General features: G+C 35.0%; 2 protein-coding genes across 2 annotated transcripts in view; one reads left to right on the top strand and one right to left on the bottom strand.

Annotated features, from left to right (window-relative positions):
• Nucleotides 1-1,077: 1,077 nt before the first annotated feature.
• LOC123523198 (ATP synthase subunit s, mitochondrial-like) lies at nucleotides 1,078-11,881 on the bottom strand. Its single transcript, XM_045300895.2, has 5 exons — nucleotides 11,766-11,881; nucleotides 10,333-10,433; nucleotides 6,292-6,503; nucleotides 4,282-4,444; nucleotides 1,078-2,610 (listed from the first exon to the last, which is right to left on the bottom strand). The coding sequence occupies exons 1-5, from the start codon at nucleotides 11,799-11,801 to the stop codon at nucleotides 2,487-2,489; spliced, it is 636 nt and encodes a 211-aa protein (XP_045156830.2). The 5' UTR covers nucleotides 11,802-11,881; the 3' UTR covers nucleotides 1,078-2,486.
• Nucleotides 11,856-27,184, top strand: part of LOC123523197 (DIS3-like exonuclease 1) — a 35,098-nt gene continuing 19,769 nt past the window's right edge. The window contains exons 1-11 of the mRNA XM_045300894.2: nucleotides 11,856-11,886; nucleotides 15,286-15,459; nucleotides 16,562-16,695; nucleotides 18,558-18,709; nucleotides 19,184-19,265; nucleotides 19,934-20,078; nucleotides 20,474-20,603; nucleotides 20,727-20,878; nucleotides 21,549-21,670; nucleotides 24,417-24,529; nucleotides 25,583-25,736. Coding sequence (XP_045156829.2) covers nucleotides 15,318-15,459; nucleotides 16,562-16,695; nucleotides 18,558-18,709; nucleotides 19,184-19,265; nucleotides 19,934-20,078; nucleotides 20,474-20,603; nucleotides 20,727-20,878; nucleotides 21,549-21,670; nucleotides 24,417-24,529; nucleotides 25,583-25,736 — 1,326 coding nt within the window. The 5' untranslated portion in view covers nucleotides 11,856-11,886; nucleotides 15,286-15,317. The remainder of the gene's footprint in view (nucleotides 11,887-15,285; nucleotides 15,460-16,561; nucleotides 16,696-18,557; nucleotides 18,710-19,183; nucleotides 19,266-19,933; nucleotides 20,079-20,473; nucleotides 20,604-20,726; nucleotides 20,879-21,548; nucleotides 21,671-24,416; nucleotides 24,530-25,582; nucleotides 25,737-27,184) is intronic.

The raw sequence follows: 27,184 nt of genomic DNA, 5'->3' as shown, positions 1-27,184 counted from the left end.
TGAATAGAAAAGCTATTTTTCAAATGTCAAGCTAAAAATAGCTAAAGAATAAAGTCCATAATTTTCGTTCATCTTTACATCAAGGCCCATCATCTGTGAAACTTTCAAGCATATCCTTTCAATAATGTTTCAAGAATTGGACACACGATATTTTTCTCTATATTCTGTAAAGCAAAACTATCAAAGGGCCATACTGGGGTAAAAATAGTCACAAAAACAGTTCCTTCCTTTATGGTCATCTGCACATCAAGCTTGTTCATCTGTGTACATGTATGCTTGAAGCAAATCATGCTTATTGTGTCAGAGGAGTTTGACTCACAAGATTTCAGGACGTACATATGCAAGTATCTACGGGCAGCACCAATGCTATATGCCCCCCAGATAAATAAGGAGGCATAAAAAGTGTAAATATATACTGAATGCCATCTTTTTTCATTTATATGGGACACCTCTGGCAATTCATGCATGACTGGCACTATACCAGTAGTTCCACTGTGGTTTATACCAGTATAAACATAAAAAAAAATAACATTCAATACTAACATACACTGTGTGGATCATACAGAAGTATTATACTATACATATATCATAAGCAATATATTTGATTTTAACAGTTATTCAAACTTAGTTAAACACCATTTTTTCAAAGTGTTTCTGTTACATAACAGTGCTCAGTTAATCTAACTAGTGTTCCTGCATTCTGCTCTCAGTAAGTACCTGACAACAACTTGCCCGTGGAATTGGCGGTGGAAGTCAAACAACTTATGATGTATTTGTTTTTAACCATTTGATTAAGTTATTATGTCAGTTTTTTTTATATTTATTTTGTTGAATTTAACGTCACTCTGACACAATTATAGGTCATATGGCGACTTTCCAGCTTTGATGGTGGAGGAAGACCCCAGGTACCCCTCCGTGCATTATTTCATCACAAGCCCGCACCTGGGTAGAACCACCAACCTTCCGTAAGCCAGCTGGATGGCTTCCTCACAGTCATGAAGAATTCAACGCCCCCTAAGTTATGTCAGGTATTTCCCTATACACTGGATATTTCATCAGTTTCATAGATAATAAATATATGTTAACAGAGTTTTATTCAAGATACAAAAAATGTATATCGACATGAAAATTTAAAATCTGGTAAAATGTTAACAAAGAAAATCTTGCAGTATGTCCATAATGAATGTCTGAACACTGATACAAGACAAAATGCCTAAACTGAAAATGTTGCAAAAAACTGACTTTAATCCTTTGCTACCTATTTTTCTACTTATTTCTTCAATATAATGAAACTTCAGTTATAGAAACACCACTGAGAGGTACAAAATTAGCGAATAGCAACGAGCCTGTCAAGTCTGAGGATCACAGATCAATGCATTATGAAATTATTGAGCAGAAACTAAATTGCTAACAAACATACTTACTACCAGCACCATTACATAATATGCCAACCCGACCACTTAGCATAATGGTGATTATGACCTTTAACCTAGACACCTCAAAATTAAAAGGGATCCATTGTGAATGTGTTTTGATTTTTTTTGTGATGTTGACCTTTGACCCACAGAGCTAAAAATCAATAGGAGACATCTGCTGCTCATGGGTAATGCACCTGCAACTGAGGATGGTAACTCAAGGCAGTCTCAAGACAATGAACAGAAAAACGTTTTGTACTAACATTCACTATGACCTTGACCTTTGACTCAATAACTTCAAAATCAAAATGAGTCTTCACTGCCCATTAGCAATGTGAAGGTAAAGTTTGAGGATCCTGCATCAAGGTGCTGTTGGCATACGTAGCTAAAACCAATTTTGTACTTACAGTCAATGTGACTGTAACAGTTGGCAATTTGCCTGCAAAATTAGTAGGTCAAGGAGTTTTCAAGGTATTGATGGAAACAGCTTTTGAACTAACAGGCACTGTGACCTTAACCAAATGACCTCAAATCATTAATAGGTCATCCACTGTCTAACAGCAATGTGCCTGCAAAGTTTGAAGGTCCTATGTCACAGTATTCTTAGTGCTATGAGTGAAAAACCGTTTTGTAAAACAGTCACAATGACCTTTGACCCACTGACCTCAAAATCAACAGGGACCATTGCCTATGTGCAATATATTATATTACACCAGATGTGCATGTAAAGTTTGAAGGTCATAGTTGAAGACATTCTCATGATACAGAATGGAAACTGTTACTGTACTACCAGCCACTGACCTTGACCTTTGATTCAATTACCTCAAAATCAATAGGGGTTATTTGCTGCCCATAAGTAATGTGCCAATAAAAATTATGTATCAAAGAATTCTTAAGTTATGGATCAGAAAATAAATTTCTAACAAATCTACGGACAGAGGGACAACCAGTACCATCACATGATATATCCTGTTGGAAGTATAATGAAATTTATTCTCTTTTGTTAAAATACAAGAAAATCATCTACTGTATAGCACTATTCAATCCTTACATATTGTCTCCCTTTATTATTTAAACATTTTCAAGATCTGGATACATAATATCACAGTTTGGCAAGGCTTTCTGTAGCTTTTCGTAAGTTTCTTTCTTGTCTTTAACTTTTGGTAAATCTTTGAGATGTAAGTCTGTTAAACATCTGAAAACATCAACAAGTATTCATTTAAGGATAACATAAGTTCTTTTTTGCACAATACTTCTGTTACACAAATACAATTAGGTCATTATGGCGACGTTCCAGCTATTCATAGTGGAGGAAGACCCATGGTGCCCTTCCAGGCATTACCGTATATCATCACAGGTTGGCACCCGAGTATAACCACCGACCTTCCTAAAGCCAGCTGGATGGCTACCTCACATGGAGAATTCAACAGCCCGAGTGATGTTCGAACAGACATTGGTGGGGAGCAAGTGACTTTAAGCCACTGTAATAATACTATTCCAAACAAAGGTGTAACAACAGATTGAATTATGGAAAGACTGCAGATGTATGTTTTGTTTTTGTTGGGTTCACTCTGCCATAAAGGGCCTAAATATTTTAACTGTACTGTCTTTTTAAGTGCTTTCATTATAAAATGACTTAACATACAAATCCTATGTGGAAGCAGACCCGAAGTACAAACAAATTCCTTCAACCTACTACATGTACTGTAAAATCATTTAATTTCGTGGACATGAAATTTCGTGGTTTTGGTCAAAACGGCAAATTTGTGGAGATATGAATTCGTGGATTTCAACTTTTGAACATAAAATGTATGGGTGCTTTACGTCTTCATTGGGATTATTGTTTGTTTGTGTTGGGTTTAACGCCATTTTTCAACAGTATTTCAGTCATGTAATGGCGGGCAGTTAACCTAACCAGTGGTCCTGGATTCTGTACCAGTACAAACCTGTTTTCCACAAGTAACTGCCAACTTCCCAACATGAATCAGAGGTGGAGCATGATCGTTGGGATTAAATTTTGAGGACTGAATCAACCACGAAAATTAGTCCCCCACGAATATCAATGATTTTACAGTAATTATGGACCAATTGTAAAATGGGAAATGATCAGTGAAATACTGGAACAACTTATGACTGTGCCAGCAAGTATTGCAATACCTTGCACATATAGTATCACAATAATTTGTTTAATTCAATAACAGTTGTACGTATTTCAATAATAAGTATTGCAATAGTCCTTTCAGTTAAAACAAATTACATACAGTATAGAAAAATTCAAAATCAACACAATTATAAATTATCATCTTAATTTTATACCTTAAATAATTCCAAAAAACAAACGTTTTTGTTGCACTGTGAATGGAAAATCATCAACAGTCCTGAAGTAACTCACATTTATTATGTACACTACAAACCCTTTTTCCATATAAACTTGTATATTTCATCTACATTCATCACATTATGTTTCTAGTCTAAAGTGTATTTCAGATTGCAAATGAACTTGTACATAACTTATATGTAAAGTTTTAGAAAGAAAGCAAGTCAGTATGCTTTTGGTAAAGAAAAAACAACTAAGTCTTGAAACATTCAAGAACCCGTGAATCTTATCTTTAAATTCATAACTTTTTAAAGGACTGGCCTCAAATTTCTAGGTACAGTACAACTGAAATTTGGTATCTCAAATTCCAAGGGATCAAGCATTTTGCTTGAATATAACCAGAATTCAACTTAAAATGATATTTTGTGCATGTGTTTTCAGGATGAGTTCAAAAATAAATTCGGGATAGCTTAAATTTTGTGAGAAGCGGGTTCGAGATACTGAGTTTCAGCTGTATTTACAACATGTGTATGGACCATATTAACTTACACAAGTTCTACAAGATGCAACAAGCCAGTGTCTGTTATCTGTTTGTTGGCACTGATCTGTAGATGTTCTAGAGTAGAAGCTGTGATCTGTAGCTGCTTCAAACAGTTGTCATCTACGTATTTACAGTCATGTAGCTTTAACGACTTCAGGTTTTTTACATACCCTGTAAAATAAATATTTATCACAAGAACATGGCCATAGATCTGCATTTATAGGTTATTCGATTTGTATCGAACATGATTTCTGCAGCGGAAATATTGCACGACTTTAGGAGCACAATATTATTCCGCGAAAGAAAGAGTACATATTTCTCGATGCTGATCTAATAATCTTTTTATTACATAGTATTACACATACTACTCTTGTAGTTATCATATAAATGATATAAACTTGTTTTTAGCCTGAGTAAAACTGAAAATATCATCGTTAAAATCTTTTTAAACGTTGCGACATGCATGAAACTGACGTCACAAATGACGTCACGCACCCGATATCAAATTTGAACGTCAATATGGAAAAATATTGACATGTCAGGTTCAACGGTAACTTAACGGAATGTATAATTGAGTATGTAATAAATACTGTATATTGTTTCTGTGTGCTAGTTCTGCAAGTTCATTACTGTCTATAGTGTAATATTAATTAGACTATGATTTTTCAAAACTTAAAGACATACTAAGAAATTCAGCCAATAAAAAAGATAGGGTTGTGTGCTAGACTTTTTGCTTGACTGACATGCATTACTGTAAAAGCACTATTTTCACTGGGTCAAAATTTGCAAATTTGAAATTTTGAATAGGTTTGCGGATTAATTTTCGCGAGATGTAGGGCCTCGCAAATACAGTAAAAATTTCTACTTTTACAATATTTGGACCTCAAGCAAGTTTTCATAACTGAGGTCCTTGCACAGTGCACAGTTTTGATGACATACCTGCACAAATTTTTTTCCATAATGCAGATTTTGAACAAACTTCCAACAACAGTAAACTAAAATACTGCCTCTGGTAGGTTTTAATACACTGTGCAGGTCAGTGGGCTAATTTTTGAAATATCTGCCCCTGATCAAAAAGATCCTGAAAGAACAGGCTGATTAAATGCCAATATTTGAAATGGCTTCATGTGCCAACATTTCTGTTGTGGTAATATTAGTAATTTAGTGTATTGTATAACAAGAGCTGACAGCGCGCTCGACTTCATTGCTTGACTCTGAATTAGAGCTTTGCCAGTAAAAAAACTTTATAAAACTTTAACAAAAAAAAATCTAAGTTAAAAAGGGGCATAACTCTGTCAAAATTCAAATCAGAGTTATGGGGATTGTTACTCCTGTAGTAGACCTTGATAGTAAATAACTATTTTAAGTTTCAAGTCAAAAGCTTTGATAGTAATAGAGATATCTGACTTTATCAAAAACTTTAACCAAAACATTTTAAGTTAAAAAGGAGCATAACTCTGTCAAAATTCAAATCAGAGTTACAGGCATTGTTTCTCCTGGTGTTGACCTTGATAGTAAATAAATATTTAAGGTTTCAAGTCAAAAGCTTTGATAGTAAAAGAGATATTTGACTTTATCAAAAACTTTAACCAAAACATTCCAAGTTAAAAAGGATCATAACTCTGTAAAAATTCAAACCAGAGTTATGGAGATTGTTTCTCCTGGTGTAGACTTTGATAGTAAATAACTATTTTAAGTTTCAAGTCAAAAGCTTTGATAGTAACAGACATATTTGACTTTATCAAAAACTTTAACCAAAAAATTCTAAGTTAAAAAGGGGTATAACTCTGTCAAAATTCAAATCAGAGTTATGGGGATTCATCCGATTGTTTCTCCTGGTGTAGACTTTGATAGTAAATAATTATTTCAAGTTTCAAGTCAAAAGCTTTGATAGTAATAGAGATATTTGACTTTATCAAAAACTTTAACCAATGGCGACGCCGATGCTAGGGTGAGTGCAATAGCTCTAGTTTTTCTTTGAAAAGCCTACTAAAAATTACAATCCCAAATATACTTACAAAAATGCTCAAACCCCTGACTCATGACAACTGTTCCAGAAACATCTACATCCTGTACATTCAGCTTTGCTTCTGTTGACTCTGATGGCAGACTGTTGTAGTCAGATAACCATGAATGGGAACCAGCCCAGCGAAGTCGCCCGCCACACTTAAGCACCCATTCAGCACACAGTCTATCACCTCCTACTTCCTCATACCTCTCACGATCAAATCTGAAAAAAAGTAAAATTATAAATTTAAAGAAAAATGACTAAAGCCTGAAAATACATTATATAAAGGTACCCGGTTGGTTATTTAAATGAAGCAACTGAGAGCAATTGAATATAATATAATGATAAATTTGACCAAAATTTCCTTGAACAAATCTGTTTGAGGCCTGGTGCACAGTAAAGTGCCCAATTGGGTTAGCATCTAAGTCAAAAAATAAAGTTTTTACTTTGCCTTGAAAAATACCTTTTTTCTACACTTCAACATGTTGTGCACAAGGATCAGTACCCAAATAGATAACTTTTTGGGAATTTTTTTCAAAAAAGTGGATTTAAGTTGCCATGTCGGGTTGGGGACGGACATTACACTGTCATTCAAATTAGATTCCTACTGTAAATGTTTTATGCAAAACCACTTCTTTTATGTGTATTTTCTAATAGTTTGAGGTCACAGATAACGAAAATATATGCCTTAACTCTTTGCTTTTCCATTTTTTTTAAAAAAATAGCTAATTTCTCTGAAATTATGATTATTTTCTGTTAATTGTAAAATTCACTTTAATATAAAATTTGGAAAATGGAACATTTACAGCAGGAAAACACCTTTAAAGCAATTAATTAATACAAACAACAAAGTAGAAACATAAATACCCTTATTTATATTACATTTAAGCAGAAAATATCATAAATAAATAGTGCCGGAAACGGGGGACGGACATTACATAAAATGACTGGTTCAGCTTTTATAACTACTTTGGAACATATATTACTCTGAAATTCAAATTTCTTAACTAAGGAAACATTTGTGTCATTTCAATAGGTAATATGTCTATAAATATAATAAATGGTTTTACTAAATGATAAAGGAAATTCATTTCAGACATTCATTGAAATAGCAGTTAAAAAGCGAGCAAGATTGAAGTATTTCATTTTTACTAATTTTCAAAAAGTATTCTGCTAGTATTAAGCAGTATTTGTCAAAATCAGCTTTACAATCAATTCTTTACTGCATATTATCATATGTATGCAAGTACTGTTCTGTTTCAAAGAAAAAAACATACATGCAGTACATGCATTCCCATAAAAATAATCCATATCTAACAACTTTCCAGTAGAATACAAGCATATTAAATGTAGATGACCATAACATTACTGTATCAGTTTAGCTTTCTATCAGTGCTGTGTTTATGGTACAAAAAGAAATAATGATAACATAATAATGTTCTGTCTATGAAAAAATATAACACTTCAACACATTGTTTTTTTTTTTTTTTTGTATACTTGTTTGTATACTTGTACCAGTCTTTTATTTTTCACGGTTTAATTTAATATAATACTTTTTTTTTAAAAGGGGGAAGTCCTTGGCAAAAAAGGCAAAATATATCCTTACTAGGGGTTTTAATTTTATACAATACACTGGATTATAACACTTACATCAAAGAGTGTTGTTTTAGGTAAAGATTCCATAATGATCAATTAAGATCCAGTTTAGGGGTTTTATGGTCCCTTGTATATTGGCACCCTGTTGAGAAAGTGTGATTTTGTGATCTTCTATGGCCACCTGTGTTTTATGGCATGTTGTTGCCATCTCAATAGGTCACTAATTAATTATGTTGTTTTAATTAAGGAATGATTTTGATGCATCTTATGACCCTTTATTGTGTTGATGAAAATATAAGAGAAAATGTAAAAGATAAGAAATATACAGTAGGGCACTAGGGGAGGGGGATCAAGTGTTTAAACAGTATGGTAGCATTTCAAAACGTTTTTGTAATTACTAAGGGACAAAAGGGGGGCATAGGTTTCTGGATATGATGTTAAAACTTATAAATTACAACACTATAAATTTCAAGAAGACAGATGACTAAAACTCTACTTACTTTTTTCAACATGTAGTTTTAGTACAAAAATGTAATGTCCGTCCCCAACACTTTAAATGTGCTTATAGATAATGTTTGGCAAAGTTTTACTTTATATATATACTCATTAGTCTTTTTTCATGTTTTTTCATGAGTTCTTTATATGAAAGTAAAATTCATGTATGAAACTGATTCATTTTGCTGAAGATTTCAACAAATTTTGACATTTTTTTTACACACACTGTGTTTTTAAGAAAAAATGTCACAAAACAATGTATTTTACTGATTTTAAATGCATTTTTTAAAAATTTCAGTTCTTATTGGTAAATCAGAAATAAAAGGAATTGAATTTGATAGAAAATAACAATATATATACAACATTTAAAATCAATGATAAGTGGGGACGGACATTACGGGGACGGACATTACATATAACTTTTACACTTTTGTCAGTATCTAAAAACTGCTTGATGGATTTCAACAATTTTTGGAAATGTTACTCATGTCATCATATGTAATAAAAATGTGCTGCAAACTTCTAGTTTTATAACACTTAATGAAGTTTATGGTAGGGGGACGGACATTACGGATTTTTTGTCACAAACTAACTTTTGACGAGATATTCGGCTATATTTATTTATAGACTTGATGTACAGAAATGATACTTTGACTATTTCAACTTACATATTTTTCAAACTTTTCAAGGCCATCCCACATGTTCTAGCACCAAAAGATACTACTTTTTTCTTCACATTTTTAAGTATAACATTTTCAGATTTCTAGGGCGTTACATCCATACAACTTTGGTTCAAACCATGATTCTCAGAACAAGAAATACAGAAGAACATGTTGTTATATATCAAATGAAAGCAAAGATATTTTTCTTTCACAAAATTTAATAGTGAAGATGTAAAAACGAACAGAATTTCTGTGAGACAGCTTACAAAAATGATGAAATTTTAGATGCTAACCCGTTACATGCAAAAATGGCTAATTTTTGCCTACTTAAACTTGTCGCACTACTTTATTTCTAAATTTTCATGATAAATGTTCACCTCCACATCTACATCTGTATCATACCTTACTTATAAACTTTATTTCATAGTTCTATCATGTACTGTTTGAAAGATGGGGCTATGTACATGATTTTTTGCTGAATTGGGCACTTTACTGTGCACCAGGCCTTGAACTGCTTCAAATAACCAAAGTGTCAATAACAATATATTGGCCAGTTATATTACCTAATATTCCCAATGCTTGTTCAGCCATTCCCAATGTTGTGCTATTTAGTAGCATATACATTCATGAAATGTATTCATTTTTATTGGGTGAATTTCATGTGATATGAACAAGAGAATAAGATTGGCAAATCCATGAATTGCGCTTGGAATCCATGGTTGATCATATTCTTAATTGAATGTCACACAAATTCTGCAATAAATAACTTCATTTCTTATATTTACTAGTATATCCTTTCCATTTGTCGGCAGCCCCATTATTTTGTTCATCAGACAGAACAACTACAACATCTGCAGAGGTACATTCTCTCTGCCTATGAGCGAGCATCAACAAAATAGTGGCATGTAAATACTAAGCAGCATTATCATAATTTCAGTGCATTCAATAGTCTTAATGAAATGAATAGAGAGAAAGAGAGAATTTAAATAATAATTGTAAAATGTTTAGAAAGTAGTAAAGAATCTAAGCATGATTCTCCGGCAGTTGTAAATAAAGGGTTAACCCTTACCCTGATAAACATTTATAATGAACTTGTCCATCTTTCAATTTGGACAGTACCATTAACTGTTAAAAGGGTGCTTAACCAAAAATTACTGACTGAATGGCAAACATTGCAGACCATGATCAGACTGCATGGATGTGCAGGCTGATCTTGGTCTGCACTGGTTGTAAAGACAGAATTGATCATGTACTTGCTGCCAGCAGGCTAAGGGTTAAAATGATAAAAAAACTCTTACATGTTCAAAGCTCTGTTTAGATATTTGAAAAAGTGTCTTCTGATCTGATAGGTTTGTGGTTGAATTGAGGATATTTTCCCAACATCTACCAACAGTGCAGCCTGAAATCACATAAACGGCAGACAGATCAGTCTACTATCACTAATAAATGACAACAGCCATGATAGGGAAGAGCTGATGCCTGTTACGGTTAGGATTAAGTAGTTTAACCGCCCCAATAGTCTAGCAGTAGAGCGTCCATTTCAAGTACTGAAGGCTGTAGGTTCTATCTCCGGCCATGTCATACCAAAGATGTGAAAAATGGTACCAGTAGCTCCCTTGCTTGGTACTCAGCATTAAAAGGGAAACTGGCCTCTTCTCTAAAACCCTTGTGGCGATCAATGGACTCTATCAGGATGAGGTGTCGAGAGTGATTAATCATGTATTAAGTTGTAGAACTTATTTCACAACTGACCTAAAATAAATTAGTATCGCTAAAACATTACCTTAAACTACATCTTTAATACCAAGACCAACCCTTATTTTTAGTTTGATGATAATTAAATAGGGGCAGTATTTAAGAAGATATTCCTGAATGCAATGCCGATGCCAACAGAGGTGCAAGGGTAAATACAGTTAGCCCTCCTTATTTTTTTAACAGTCGAGCTAAAAAAAACCTCAAAAAAACAACAAGAACCATGCACAGGAGAAAGGTAATGGTAAAAGTAAATTAAAATTATTTACTGTACGTAGCTTTGATTCTGTGAAACACTCATTCAGTTCCAAATTCAGAAATGCTGAGTGAGTTAATTTGAGCAGTTAAAAATGGAATAAATTATGTGTCACAGTATGGAACTTGAATATTAAAATGGGGAGAAAGTGTAAAAGCGATTTGGTAGCTCAGTTGGTACAGCATCGGAATGGTATTCTGAGGCCCCTGGTTCGAGTCCCGGTCTGTCTGTACATTTTTCTCACCCTGTAAGTTACATTTGGCGCCCAATTTGGGACCTGCATGACTGATAATACTCCGAGATCATGTTTACCTTGTTCTCTGTCCCATTAGAAATTCGAGGATGAATTTTATATAGCATGGGAGTATGTCACGGTTACACAGAACTTGAATATTAAAATGGGAAGAGTGTAGGCGATTGGGTAGCTCAGTTGGAAGCTAGAGCATCGGAACGGTATTCTGAGGCGAGTCTGGCTGCACATTTTTCTCACCCTGTGACATATGTACTAAGTGTTTAAACTTTTTCAGCCGAATCAAATTTATGAGAATATCCAGATCAAATGTAGAGAATCTACATGAAAAATAAAAAAAATCATCTGTCCATTCTGGGAAAATTTTGACCCTCAAAATTATTTGGAATTTAAAAAAACAATTCATATTTTGAATTATCTAACATAACAGTCTCTGATGCTTATCTAAATTATCTACTTCACTGTATATTTACTGAATGAACAAATCGGGAAAATCTGTGCAACATCATTTTTCCTTAGTTCATGGAAATTTCGTCCCGGATAATCTGTACATGGCGGTGTCACGACACCGGCAATTCACTGATGTTCGGATAGGTAAAGAATGATTTTTTTTATATCACAAATGAGACAAATTCTATATGTTTTAAACATGTCATGCCTAGTTTTTGGAATGTGTACCCCTGTTCTTATTTTAGTTTGTAGGTGGGCTCGATTATGTTCACCGATTTCGCTTGGTTCACCGATTTCGCCCGATATTATGTACTGGTTTCAGTTCGACTACTAAGTCTCAATTTTTCGGATAGCCCACGATAATTATTTCAAACCACAAGCGACAAATTCAAACCACAACCTGTTCTATATACCTATGTTTAACCTAACCCTAACCTCTAGTGAGAGTATTGCATAGAATTAGTTGGACTATGTACAGTTTGGCTAGTTGTGCTACATCAATTCATTACACACGTGAGCCCGATTGAGATATCAGCACAGATCATGTGATCAGGATGACTGGTGCTGTATTAATCAAGCCCACCTATTTGCAGTGGCTAGGTGTCCTAGTCAAAATAATTTGATATTCAGATTGTTTTATATTTGTGACTGGCAATCTAAACGTCAAAACTTTGAAGGACCAAAATGATGGAGGATGAATCACAGTACAGTCATGTAAAGTTGTTGGTTTTACTGCTTGCGCATATTGGCGTATATAGATGGTCAGGGCTTTGGAAATTTGCCGGTTTGTCGGTTTTGGACCGATTTTTGACTTTTCAGACCGATTCGTGAAGTGAAAAAAAGAAAAAAATCGGTCCCGTAAAAATGGAGAAAAGTATAAATTTCGGTCTGATATCTCAATACACGATCACCTGCCAAGTAGGAAATTGTTGGTCGCATCTTCAGATAATCAATAAACGTGTCAATCGGTCTGATTGTCACTTTGATAATCGGTCCGTAATTAGCGCGTGACGCAATCAGTGCTCGCGCGGCACATCCTTTAATGTTTGCAGACAGCCGACTGCGGTGTATTAAACATTTTTGACTGGTTTCCTAACGTTTCTGACTGGATCCAAATCATTTCAACGGGGATCCACTTCTTTTATTTAGAATCCGACGGATGGTTTATTTCGAGTGTATATCAAAATCCCCTTGATCAAAATCCCCTCCACTGAAAAATGACTGTGTGTTACAAAATCCCCTTCACACATTTGCAGGGGGAATCATAATCCCCTCTGTGATTAACATTATAGATATATAGATATTAGTGCTCCAAATTATATTATGTTTGCTAAAGGCATTGTATTTACGTGCTTTATGCAACAGACTTTTAAGTTGTATATAGTTGTATTTGAACTTGATGAAATAAGTAAAAATCACAGAGGGGATTATGATACCCCCTGCAAAAGTACGAAGGGGATTTTGTAACACCCTATCATTTTTCAGTGAAGGGGATTTTGATCAAGGGGATTTTGATTGTCTCCCGGTTTATTTCAAAAGGCTATGTTTGATCACGGTAACAAACAAATGGTCGCTGCATTTAATCAAAGAGCTATAATTGTACATTATAGGTCTTTGATTTAATGAGACATCACATGGAAAACCGATAAAAATAATTTTTATAATTACTTGATTTGAAAAAAATTACATGATTCATTTGTTGGGGCTCCAGTTGAAACAAATGCAGAAAATCGTCTTTGCAACGCGACTGTACAAAAAAGAAAAAAATGGACGGGCAACCACGAATGATAAAGAAAACCGGAGTGGCACTGTTTATCAAATCGGTCTTTTAAAAAACGTTTCAAAATGAAATTTTGTTTACATCAGAAGAGAACATATAACTTTATAAAATGTAGTTGCTTAAGTACAACGTAAGTGAAATGAAATATCCGTGGCCAACCCGCGTGACGTTTTGGTACTATACATGCGGGAAATTCGATCTCAGCGTTCAAATAACGTACACATTCGGTCCGCGGCAGAGTATTCTTTAAATACTGAGGCTGTTTAGCAGAGAATATGTGTCGTGTAACTCACTTTGACGCATTGTATTTTATAGAATTCCGTCAAAGAATGAGGAAACATCACAAAGTATCTGCCGTGTATACGGTATCGAAGTCACGTGCGTTGGCTTTTAGACTAGTTACGCACACGGTGTCAATGCCTCGTATTATCTCGGAAAAACATCGAAATTTAAACAAAGTAACGATCACACATAACACTGAATAACTGTCTTCATTGTATGGTAACGCGCGGTGACTGGTAACTCAGTTTTAATGCATGACATGCTTGTTTCTGTACCCTATCACGTTTTACAAAATATGTAATATTGGGAATGCGGTGGGTGGGGTAGCGCCGATGTCAGGATTTTCGTTTCGGACCGATTGAGTTATCAAAATTTCCGGAGCCCTGTAGATGGTATACATTAATCATGTACAGTACACACATAGGTTTAAATCACCAGAAAATTTGTAATTTTGGATATTACTTGATAATTTTTACAATAAATCAATGAGGAATTGAATCCCCTTTTGATACATGTGAGTTTTATTTGAATATATGGCCAATTCATGAAATAATGAACATTTAAACCTATAGCATGTAAAGCATGGGCAGCGATGAAATTTTCATCGGAAATTGCTTCAACTATTTTGGTCTTTCGAGTGTTTGACGCGAGTGGGGAAATTTGCCCATATGAAAAAATTATCTCAATATTTCCTAGGATCGCATCAAATTAGTTGGACTACTAGGTGTCCAGTAACTAGTGAATCATTATGTACTCTTCCTCAGATAAAAACGTACACAAACCAAAATGTACCCACATGGTAACATGTTAAAGTCAAAATGTACCCAGAAAAGTTGGAATGTTACAGTAATCCACATTCAGATATGATATACACAATGTATTAGTATCCCATTTAGCAACTGATGCTGTTGTTTAATAATTTTGATGTTCATTTCAACATGTATGACATTTAATAGATGGGGCAACTTAACAGATCAAAATAGATTTCTAGCTAGCTAGCTACTTGAGAGCAATAATTAAGAAACCCATGTGTTGGAATTTTCAAGACTTAGAAAAAATCGATACTTGAGTAAAATGCTGTTACCTTCTAGAAAACAGCAAATGGGCATTTGATAATATTTTATTTCATTCAACATTCAGTTCTGTATATATTTTTGCAGAAAACATACTGTCAAATTTAGACTCTTTGTGGGTACATTTTGGTTTGGGTATGTTTTGACTATAATCCGATAAAAAAGGCGTAAGTTGAAATAATGGAATCTACATTTTACAGGAAACTACTGCAATTCAGATTATTTTACCAAAATCTCCGGATACCGGACCCCTAGCCACTTCCTAAGTTACTGTTTGATTACATTTTCCATGATCTATCTTTTTATATGTGGGCTCCACTCATACCAATCAATAGCGTATGTCATGGTAAGGGTTAATGAGAGTAAGTAAGAGCCAACCTTGCTAAATTATAATTTTTCTTTTTCCAGCTGAACGCTAGATAGACCATTTACAGACCAGCATGCTGGAAAAAAGTAACAGACATCTAAGGCTGAAGAATGTTCATGGCAAAAATGTTTGTGTTGTTAGGGAAGTGTATCGGAGAGAAGACATTCCATGCCTCAGCAAGCTATGTTTAGGACAATGCAATGAGCAGTGCCCAGGTACATGTCAAAGTTTCTGTCAGAATTTAGTGAAATTGTTTCATTTCATAGGCATAAATTTTCATGGTACATGTATTGGCTAACAGTTCTATTCTGTAGAAGAAGGATTTTAAACTTTTAAGCAGTTAAATTGATATTTTTGTGCATTTAGATAGGTATTACCGGTAACAGCAGCAAGACTTCTTGCAGGTCTATGAATTACAGTAGTGATTCTTAGATGACTTGCTGGATTATTTCAATCTGTCTGAATGCATAAAAAATAACATTCAGTCTTTTGATTACATTTTTACAGTAGTTTGCAGCCAAAATGTTGTTTTCTTACCAAGAGTATCAGTAAATTACCGTCCGACAAGATAATTCTTGTATGCCAGACAGGACTTTCCAGTGTTTTTGCCAGTGCTGGAAAAACTCAACTTACGGGTGTAAGATGACTCCTGTGCTGAAATTAATGAATGAAAGCGTAAATTCATATGCTACTATAATAAGAAAGTGCTTAAAAGAAAAGTATTTGTTTAATTTTATTTCTTCTATTAACTGAAGAATACATTATGCAAGAAAAAGAATCTGTCACTAGTTGAAGTTGTGGATGGAAAAATCTTATTCTCAGGTAACTGTTTGGTGGTAACTTGGCAGAGCCTCATTACCACCTTAACAGTTGCTCTCGAGCCAGATATTTCAATCTGACACCTTCAACAAGTTAAAGCTTCTTTTAATATCAGGTTATCTTTCAGGTTATCAATCTTCCAAACATATGAGTAGAAATACCTGCCCATGTAACATTGTAACATGTAATTCACCTTCCGATGAAAATACGGGTCTTGATTTTTATGTAGAATATCCTTAAATCCAGAAAATATCACTTAGTTATGTTGATTCAGTTTTGATCTTAAGAAGAATAAGTTTTAGCTATAATTTAATGTTCTTTTTGAAATTTTGGAAAGATTTCTTTTGACAATGTCATTTTGTTTATGTTTTTGTGAATGACATCTGATTGCCTTTTGACTAAAGCGGCCCACATATCCACTGTCATACTGCAGTTTTTAAAAATCAAATTTGATTTTCTTTTGGGGAATATTGACCATTTCATTATATATTTCTTCAGAAGGATCATCATTACTGCCAGAAAATGTAACACATTATGTTATACCTGACCCACAGACGGCACGAGAATACCTTGAGATCTTTGAGAATCCTCACATTCAGGGAATCATTTTTACACAAACAGCTGTTCAAAGTGTAAGTAAATGTGAACTTAATATTTGCATATTCTGATCCTTTTATAACAGATTTTTGTATTGCTAACATTGTAAAATTGTGTCCCTGTCACAACAATTACTTTTCACAGATATTTCAGTAAAAGGTCAGATGTTTTAACAGTGAAAGAACTTCTCTGATTCTTAGACATATAATTTCAATTTAAGTCATGTCTAATTTGTAATGCCAGTGTAATTCATGTCCTGCATGTAATGCCAGTGTAATTCATGTTCTGCATGTAACACCAGTGTAATTCATGTTCTGCATGTAACACCAGTGTAATTCATGTTCTGCATGTAACACCAGTGTAATTCATATCCTGCATGTAATGCCAGTGTAATTCATGTCCTGTATGTAACACCAGTGTAATTCATGTCCTGCATGTAACACCAGTGTAATTCATGTCCTGCATGTAACACCAGTTTAATTCATGTCCTGCACGTAATGCCAGTTTAATTCATGGCCTGCATCATGTAATGCCAGTGTAATTCATGGCCAGAATTTAATGCCTGAGTAATTTATACCATGTCTGTTATGCCTTTATAATTGATGTAGTGTGTGTAATTCATGTCCTATCTGTAGCACATGTGTAATTCATGTCTCATGTACTGCCAAAGTAATTCATGGCCATGTTGCTTTTTAGCTCACCTGAGCCAAAGGCTCATGGTGAGCTTTTGTGACCGCTCAATGTCCATTGTCCATAGTCCGTTGTGTGTCGTGTGTCATCCGTCCATCAACATCTTCTAAAAACGTCTTGAAAACCACTGGGCAGAATTACACCAAACTTCACAGGAATGATCCTTGGGGTGGTCCCCTTTCAAAATGTTTCAAAGAATTGAATTCCATGCAGAACTCTGGTTGCCATGGCAACCTAAAAGGGCATGTAACATCATATTATGGTCCTTTCAAGATTGAACAAATTGTGCCCCAGGGATGAAAAGAAGCCCCACCCTGGGGGTCACAAGTTTTACATAGACTTATATAGTAAAAAACTTTAAAAATCTTCTTGTCTAAAACTACAAGACCTAAGCCTTTGATATTTTGTATGTAGCATTGCCTTGTTGTCCTCTCAAAATTGTTCAAATTATGCCCCTTGGGTGAAAAGAGGCCCTGCCCCGGGGGGTCTCAAGTTTTACATAGACTTATATAGGAAAAAAACTTTAAAAATCTTCTTGCCTGAAACTGCAAGGCCTAGGCTTTTGATAATAGGTATGTTGCGTTTCCTAGTGTTTCTCTACCAAATTTGTTCAAATTATATCCCTAGGGTGAAAAGAGGCCCTGCCCTAGGGGTACCAAATTTAACATAGACTTGTATAGGAAAAAAAAATCTTCTTGTCTGAAAGTTCAAGGCCTAGGTTTTTGATATTTGATATGCAGCATTGCCTGGTGGATATCTAACAGGTTTATTCAAATTATGCCCCTGGAGTGAATAGAGGCCCCACCCTGGGGATCACTTGTTATAATTATGAATTATATAGGAAAAAATACTTAAAAAATTATCAGATCAAATTTCCTAGACTGTTTAAGTATAATTACCTGATGACCCAAAGTGATTAGGAATCACATGACTGTGACCTTGACCTACTGACCTACTTTCTTGTTTTTTAAGATACAGCCTTGAAATTTGGATGACATGTACAGTTTTGCACACCAATCTTAAAACTGACTTTCAGTTACCATGAATGTGACCTACTGATCTACCTTCTTAATACTTTAGCATCAGTTTGCCATTTGGAACATGTGACTCATATTACTTCGGTGAGCGATCCAGGGTCATCATGACCCTCTTGTTGTTATAATTCATGGAAATTTGGTTTGAATGGGGTAGTTGATGCTTATTCCAGATACAGCACGGTGGCAGTAGAAGGCTATACAATAGGCTGAAAGCTGTAGTAAAAGACAGGAGGAAAGGGTCAGTGATATTCCACAATGAGTTTCAGACATATGCTCACTGTGAGAGAGAGCCAGGAGAGAAACAAGCACAGTGGCATGTCAGGTAAGAAGTAGCTCTAAAACCCTTCAGCTGTTATGATTGTTCTGCCACTAGGCATTAGCTTTTTAGCTGTCCATGACAAATGTCATTAAAGCTATTGCTATACCCTTAGGGTTGGTGTCAGCGTTGTTTGTAGACATTCTGTTAAGGATTCTCACCAAGCTGATATCTCTGTTATTACTTGTCCAAACTGAATGGGACTTCATACATGCCACTTCCCTATAATAATACAAACTGAAAGGCATAGGTTTTGTTACTCTTGCTTTCATTTGGTGAAGTTATGCCTATATTTATACAAAGTAATTTTTTTAACAAAATTCTGTTCTCAGTTCTCGGAAAGTTAGTATCTCAGTAACTACACACCTTAACTAAAAATACTTCACACATTTTTCACACCTTAACTAAAAAAAACTCTCACACCTTTTGGTAGTACCAATTATTATTATTATTTCTTATATATAATTATTGTGTATTCAGGGCCACATATAAAGCTGCAGAGTGGTATTTCAACCATCTTGCTGCATCTATCCCTGTTGTCATGGTTACAGATGAAGACCAGGTATCATTGTCTTCCTTTCTCAACAAAAAAAAAATATCTTATAATGTTAACTAATATCTGAAGCAAAAGCTTTTTTGGTTAATTTCATTAAAATGCATCAGAAAATTTAATATGTGTAAACTTTTGCCAAGATCTGTAAATTAGGTACATTAACTGTGGAGTAAGGTAGTTGAAACTACAGTTTAAATCATTGCTGGTGTATTAGTGAAATTATTTATTAACCAGCACAACTATTTATTCATTTCAGATCGTTTGATTTTAGTTTTATTATAGACAACTGTATATGAGCCACACCATGAGAAAACTAACATAAGTGCGTTTGTGACCAGCATCCGCGCAGTCTGGTCAGGATCCATGCTGTTCACTTTCAAAGCCTGTTGCAATTAGAGAAACTGTTAGCAAACAGCATGGATCCTCACCAGACTGCATGGATGCGCAGGCTGGTCTGGATCCATGCTGGTCGCAAATGCACAATGTTGGTTTTCTCATGGTGCGGCTCATATAAGAATTACTGTTACCATTTGTAATGTATTAATGACTTGGATTCTGTAATTAGTCTATGGCGTTTAGTATCATGTTGAGAATTAACACGTCCTGCTTGTATATCTGGCAAATTTATTTTTCAGACAGTGCATTGGAATGTTAAAAAAGTTTCACATTGTTTTCAGTTTGTGTATGATTTTGGACATAAGACACGGAACTTGTTTGTGGTGAAGCTGAGAGATTATCTTGATGGGTTTTGGTCAGAGATCATTCCTGGAATAACTGATTTATTTACGTCTCTGCAAGAGGTCTCGGTACATAAAACTAAAGGTTTGTGATTAAGTTTCATAATACTGTATTACTTATTGCCTTATCGTTTGTGATTAACAAGCCTAGTTATGGATTTCTTTAGCATTTTCCAGTTCTGTGATTTTCAGCAGAGTTATAACCCTTTATTCATTAAATTTTATGATTTTTTGGCCACTTCTCTTATGTTATTGGATTGTACTGGTACAGAAATTAAACATTTCCACAGTTAAGTTTTATATATATTCTGAATGAACACTGATACTGGATAAGTCTTAGATATTTCTCTATGTGTCATATGTATTCTTAATAAACACTGATTTTGATAAGTCTTAGATATTTTTTATGTGTTTCTGAATAAACATTGATATTGGATAACTTTTGATATTTCTCTATGTGTTGTTATATGTTTTTTTCAGACACAGATTATGTGGGCTACCTTCCGTTAGAGATTCTGTCGAAAGGTATCAAATGTGGCAAGTATCAGCAAGGATTTCTGCAAGTGAACAAAAGTAATGCATCTCAAGAGGCCTTCATAAGGAGAACAAAGTGAGTTGACTTTTTTTTTGCTGCCATCAATGCTGGAAAGTCACCGTATGACCTATACTTGTGTCAGTGCGACGTTAAACCTAACAATAAAATAACTAAAAATTATTATGTGTGTATTTTCAGGGTAGATCTAACGGAGGACAGTGGTTCAGACATACTGATCCCTGGCATGGCAGCAAGGAACCGAGCCATCCATGGAGACCTTGTTGTTGTGGAAATATTACCCAAGTCTCAATGGCAGAGTCGCTCAAACACAATATCTAATCCTGCTTCAGGTAATGTCCTTGTGGATAATTTTTACAAGATTACAAAATGATAAGCCATCAAACATGTATTCCTTAGAGGTAATTGTTACATATGGTTGTACGAGACATTGTAAAAGAAATAAGATTGAAGTTATTTTCCATGCCAATTTTAAATATTTTGTTTATTCAGGGATGGAGAAGTTAGGATTGTTGTATTTTAGTCGTTGAAAATTAGGAGAATTGTGCTTTGAGAAGGGTTTAGAATATTGTATTTCAACAGGGAACATTGTGATTAGACTGAAAAAAAAGAAGAAAATGAGTGTTTTCTCAGATTTGGGATAATGGTGGCAGGGCTAGTTGGGAGGGAAAATCGCACTGTAATGACTAAAATAGGGAGAATTCACAAAAAAGTGTAGTTCCATAAAATATGTTACACTTCAAAAGAAATTGACTTTAAAGCAAATTGTTTTGTGATTTTAATTGTATAATTTATATAACTAGTAATCTGGTAAGAGTTTTAGTCAGGTTACATAAAAATATTGAGATTTTTTTGGTCAATAATGAGGGAAAGAACATACTTTTAGAAAGGTGAATGGAGCTGATTTTCTGCCTCTAGAAAAGCCTGGAAAAAATGTCACTGTAGTCCTGTAAAGCTTACCTCCCTTGATTATGCTGTATATGAGTATTTTTCCCTTCCCAGAGGAGAAAGGTGACGGAGATAAAGCTGTATCAGACAGGGCAGATACAATGCCTACAGGAAAGATTGTGGGCATACTTCAGAGGAACTGGAGGGAATATGTTGCCTGCTTCTCACAAGATGAGGTATTCACATTGTCATAACAAAACTGACTGTTTTTGCTGTTGACCTAAATGAGGTTTATATCAAGGAAATACTTCGATATTCAATACTCCTGTTGGATAAAAAATTGACAAATACCAACTAGCATACTTTAGAATGATGAAAATTTATGTGACACATATTTTCATATATTTTGTGGTTGCCTCAATTCCTGCATTTAAATCCCATGAAATAGACTTTGAGGGAGTCAGACATTCAGCACATTGTTCCCATTAAGGTAGAATAAGATAGAACTTTCTTTAACTTGAGATAATAAGTATAGTTTTGACAAGATGATTGTACAGTAAAACACCGCTCGCTCGAGGTCGCATGGGGATGAGCAAAATGCTCGAGTTATCCATGGTTTCGAGCGACCCAAACATTGACCAACATATGAAGAAAAAAATGAAGTTTTATTGTATCAATTGTCGGCAGTATCATTTGCAGAGGAAACGGCGATGCATAATAATAACAAACCCGTGCCATTTAAAAAAAAAACGTATCTATGATGTATTAAGTAATAACATACTTGCTTTAATCTAAAGCAAACAGTAATTGATCAATATTTGATCAATAAAACTTTTCTTTAACCTTTCATCAATAATTAATCTCATTATCAGATCAAATATACCGACAAACAAACATTTAAGATAGTAGGGGAATAGACAACACAATTTTCACGACGTGCAAACATTTTTAGCTCACCTGTCACATAGTGACAAGGTGAGCTTTTGTGATCATGCAGCGTCCGTCGTCCGTTGTCCGTCCGTGCGTGCGTGCGTCCGTGCGTAAACTTTTGCTTGTGACCACTCTAGAGGTCACATTTTTTGTGGGATCTTTATGAAAGTTGGTAAGAATGTTCATCTTGATGATATCTAGGTCAAGTTCGAAACTGGGTCACGTGCCATCAAAAACTAGGTCAGTAGGTCTAAAAATAGAAAAACCTTGTGACCTCTCTAGAGGCCATATATTTCACAAGATCTTCATGCAAATTGGTCAGAATGTTCACCTTGATGAAATCTAGGTCAAGTTTGAAACTGGGTCACGTGCCTTCAAAAACTAGGTCAGTAGGTCTAAAAATAGAAAAACCTTGTGACCTCTCTAGGGGCCATATATTTCACAAGATCTTCATGAAAATTGGTCAGAATGTTCACCTTGATGATATCTAGGTCAAGTTCGAAACTGGGTCACGTGCCGTCAAAAACTAGGTCAGTAGGTCAGATAATAGAAAAACCTTGTGACCTCTTTAAAGGCCATATTTTTCATGGGATCTGTATGAAAGTTGGTCTGAATATTCATCTTGATAATATCTAGGTCAAGTTCGAAACTGGGTCACGTGCGGTCAAAAACTAGGTCAGTAGGTCTGAAAATAGAAAAACCTTGTGACCTCTCTAGAGGCCATATATTTCATGAGATCTTCATGGAAATTCGTCAGAATGTTCACCTTGATGATATCTAGGTCAAGATCGAAAGTGGGTCACGTGCCATCAAAAACTAGGTCAGTAGGTCAAATAAAGGAAAAACCTTGTGACCTCTCTAGAGGCCATATTTTTCATGGGATCTGTATGAAAATTGGTCAGAATGTTCATCTTGATGATATATAGGTCAAATTCGAAAGTGGGTCACGTGCCATCAAAAACTAGGTCAGTAGGTCAAATAATAGAAAAACCTTGTGACCTCTCAAAAGGCCATATTTTTCATGGGATCTGTATGAAAATTGGCCTGAATGTTCATGTTGATGATATCTAGGTCAGTTTTAAAACAGGGTCATGTGCGGTCAAAAACTAGGTCAGTAGGTCTAAAAATAGAGAAACCTTGTGACCTCTCTAGAGGCCATACTTATGAATGGATCTCCATAAAAATTGGTCAGAATGTTCATCTTGATGATATCTAGGTCAACTTCAAAGTGGGTCACGTGCCATCAAAAAGTAGGTCAGTAGGTCAAATGATGAAAAAACGTTGTGACCTCTCTAGAGGCCATATTTTTCAATGGATCTTCATGAAAATTGATCTGAATGTTCACCTTGATGATATCTAGGTCAGTTTCGAAACTGGGTCACGTGCGGTCAAAAACTAGGCCAGTAGATATAAAAATAGAAAAACCTTGTGACCTCTCTAGAGGCCATATTTTTCATGAGATCTTCATGAAAATTAGTGAGAATGTTCACCTTGATGATATCTAGATAAAGTTCAAACAGGGTCACGTACCTTTGAAAACTAGGTCAATAGGTCAAATAATAGAAAACCCTTGTGACCTCTAGAGACCATATTTTTCAATGGATCTTCATAAAAGTTGGTCAGAATTTTTATCTTGATAATATCTAGGTCAAGTTCAAAACTGGGTCACATAACCTCAAGAACTAGGTCACTATGTCAAATAATAGAAAAAACGACGTCATACTCAAAACTGGGTCATGTGGGAAGAGGTGAGCGATTCAGGACCATCATGGTCCTCTTGTTAATTAACTGATACATTCTGATCGCCGAAGCTGCGAAAAATTTTGAAACCTCTGCTCGAGTTAGCCAGAAGCAACAAAGAGTAAATCAATACACAGGGACCAGGTGTCATGCTCGAGCGATCGAGTTATCGATGCTCAACTCAGCCATGGTAATTTCACATAGAAAATAGAAGGAAATTGGCCGGGACCACATGAATTGCTCGAGCGAGCCCCGATGCTTGAGCGAACGGTGTTTCACTGTATAAGATTTGTTTTGCTTGTGTTACTGTAGGAGACAGGAAGGGGAGATAAGAAAGCTGGGAAACTGTTGGTTATACCATGGGATTACAGAATTCCTAAGATCAGGATCAGTACACGTCAAGTTGATGCACTTAGAGATCATAGGTAAGTAAATAACTTTCCATTTTTTTGACTTAGTTTATACTGTTTATAAATGAGAGTTAAGAGGAAGAACACATCAAACACCGGGTATAGTTTACTAATTTAATAAAATCTACCGGTTTCGGTCATATAATGACCTTCATCAGGATAAAATACAAAGAAATTTCTACACTGAAGTATACAAAATGTGGACGACTTTGATAACAAGTTAGTTTATACTGGTTTAACCCTTAGCCTGCTTAATTTCTAAAATGGACTAGTCCATCATTCAGTTTGGGCAGTACCATTTATTATTCAAATGGGTGTTCACTGAAAATTTACTGACTGAATTGTGAATAGTGCAGACCATGATCAGACTGATCTTGGTCTGCACTGGTCACAAAGGCAGAATCACATGCTGCCAGCAGGCCAAAGGTTAATTAGCCTTGATAATAACATGGGCCCCTAATGGCTAATTGAATAGAATGGCTGGATTAAAATCACTTGAATATCACCTCGGCTATCATGTGATAAAGGCAACAAGCTAGCTTACAGAGCGTTGGTGGTTTGATGCTGGTGTCTTTCGTGGCTGTACTACTGCCTGGAGGGGCACCTTGGGTTTTCTCCATCATCATAAGCTGGAAAGTAATCATATGGTCCGAAGTGTGTCAGTGTGACTTACAACTTAACAAAGAAGCCACTGTGGATGAATAATTAAGGTCACTGACTTTAAATCATTTGCACCTGTTTAGTTGGAGCCTGAAAAGATCATCTTGTGAGGAAGCCATTTATCCATGCCCAAAAATAATCTCTGGAGGGACACCTGTGGTCTTCCTTGATGATAGAAGGCTAGAAAATTGCCATATGGCCTGAACTTTGTTGGTACATGAAACATTAAACCTCCCAAAAAACATGTAAAAATTTCATTTAATACTCCTTACCATTTTGTCTTTAAGTTACAGACCTTAAAAATCATGACCCCACAAAATAGCCATTTTGACCAGAACCATAACTGTTGCCAAAATATTAAAACATTTTCACATTTTGTAAAATGTTAGTACATATTTTTCTCTCTAGAATAATTGTACGCATTGACAGCTGGGAACCAGATTCTACTTATCCCAATGGTCATTTTGTGCGAAGTTTGGGCAAAATCGGGGACCTTGAGGCAGAGGTGGCAGCCATCCTGGTTGAGAACGATCTACGTGTACCTCCTTTCTCAGAGGCTCAGGTTGGTTTTAGTTTACACTAATTTATTTAAGAAGCATACATTAATCACTCAATACCTGATTCCTAATGGTATTCATCACCATTTGGTAAAAAAGCAAGTTTCCCACTTAAGGTTGAGCTCTAAGCAGGAAAGCAGATGGTACCAATTTCCATGTACATGTATTTGGTAAGACACGGCCAGAGAGCGGATGTTCTATTTTGCGGCTACTTCATCGGATGGTTTTAAGAATATCCTCTTGTTTTGACTTAGTATATTTGCACTCTGCTTTGTGAATGTGTCTGCAAAATCAATGTTATGGTTTTAAAAAGGCATGATATGATTAGACAGCTCTTGTTAAACCACCCTGAAATTAAGATCTTGTTAAACACTGCAGCATGCTTACTGTTAGATCCACCTTTTCCACAACAACGGTTTGTCCTGATTTCTCTTTGAATATAAGACAGTACCATTTATATTGTACACCATTCAGAAGAATGCTGAGAGTGTTTGATTAGAAATTCCTAAATTTAAAAACATTATTATTAGTTTTTAATTTATTGTCAGAAACAATTTTCATGGGGTATTTTCCACTTTCAGCCAGGTTTGACACCTTGTATTTTAAAAATTAAATTTTGACTTTATTTGTGAATGGATTTTTATAAATTTATCAAAATAAGCATAAAAGGATTTTTTTTTCGCAAAAAAGGAAATTGTAAAATTTCTTAAAGATAAGTGTTTTAAATTCTGATTTTGACCATTTTTGGCAATAAATTGTTATTATTAATTGGCCATTAAATTGTCATTATTAAAGTTATTTTGAAAATCCAAAAAGATTTTACTGCTACACTTGGGAAGACCTTTAGAATTATGTATTGTATATATGTTTTTCTTGCAAAATAAAGAAGAGAGAATTCTGTAACAGATTATGTGGATCAAACTATGATACAGTGTTCACTGTTCATGGAGGACAGTTACTCTTATTCATTTTACTTGACTGATTGAACTTAAATATTTTGAACGCTACCCTTTGCTTGATTTCATCACTAGGTCCTGGAAAAATCTGTATATAATGCAGAATTTTTGATGGCTCACACTACCGATAATTCTAACAAATTTTTACTGGTCCTTTTGAGATCGAGCGAACAAAGTTCGACATTGTATTACTTGCTCTTTTTATAAAAACTACCCTTTGACAAAAATCAATTTGTTGTTTTACTTTGATAACAGTAATTTTCTAAAATAAGACACATTGGTGCTTAGAGTATCAGACTGCTGATCTGGAGGTCAAGGATTCAAATAGTTGTGAGAGCGGAGTTTGACTGATTTCTCTACTGTAACAGTTCCTTACCAGGGCACAAACACTATTCAGAAATAAAGGAAGCAGTCACCAAGCAAGCTATGAGAGCTTTCTTTACTGTTACTGTAAAAAAGAAAGGCTTATACTAGTCTGAAATAACATAACAGGTACA

The sequence above is a fragment of the Mercenaria mercenaria genome, chromosome 8 (assembly GCF_021730395.1).
Source record: "Mercenaria mercenaria strain notata chromosome 8, MADL_Memer_1, whole genome shotgun sequence".
In the NCBI taxonomy this organism is placed as follows: domain Eukaryota; kingdom Metazoa; phylum Mollusca; class Bivalvia; order Venerida; family Veneridae; genus Mercenaria; species Mercenaria mercenaria.
The sequence above is the reverse complement of the archived record's forward strand: the minus strand, read 5'-3'. Positions and strand labels throughout refer to the sequence as shown.

What these genes read in the sequence shown, in the direction of transcription:
- LOC123523198 (XM_045300895.2), bottom strand. Translation starts at nt 11,801, where the DNA reads ATGATGTTGCACAGATTTTCCCGATTTGTTCATTCA. An exon ending in CTAAACAGAGCTTTGAACAT is followed by an intron (nt 6,504 to 10,332) that starts GTAAGAGTTTTT and finishes ACTTTTTTTCAG; the next exon opens with ATTTGATCGTGAGAGGTATG. An exon ending in TTGCATCTTGTAGAACTTGT is followed by an intron (nt 2,611 to 4,281) that starts GTAAGTTAATAT and finishes TGATGTTTTCAG; the next exon opens with ATGTTTAACAGACTTACATC.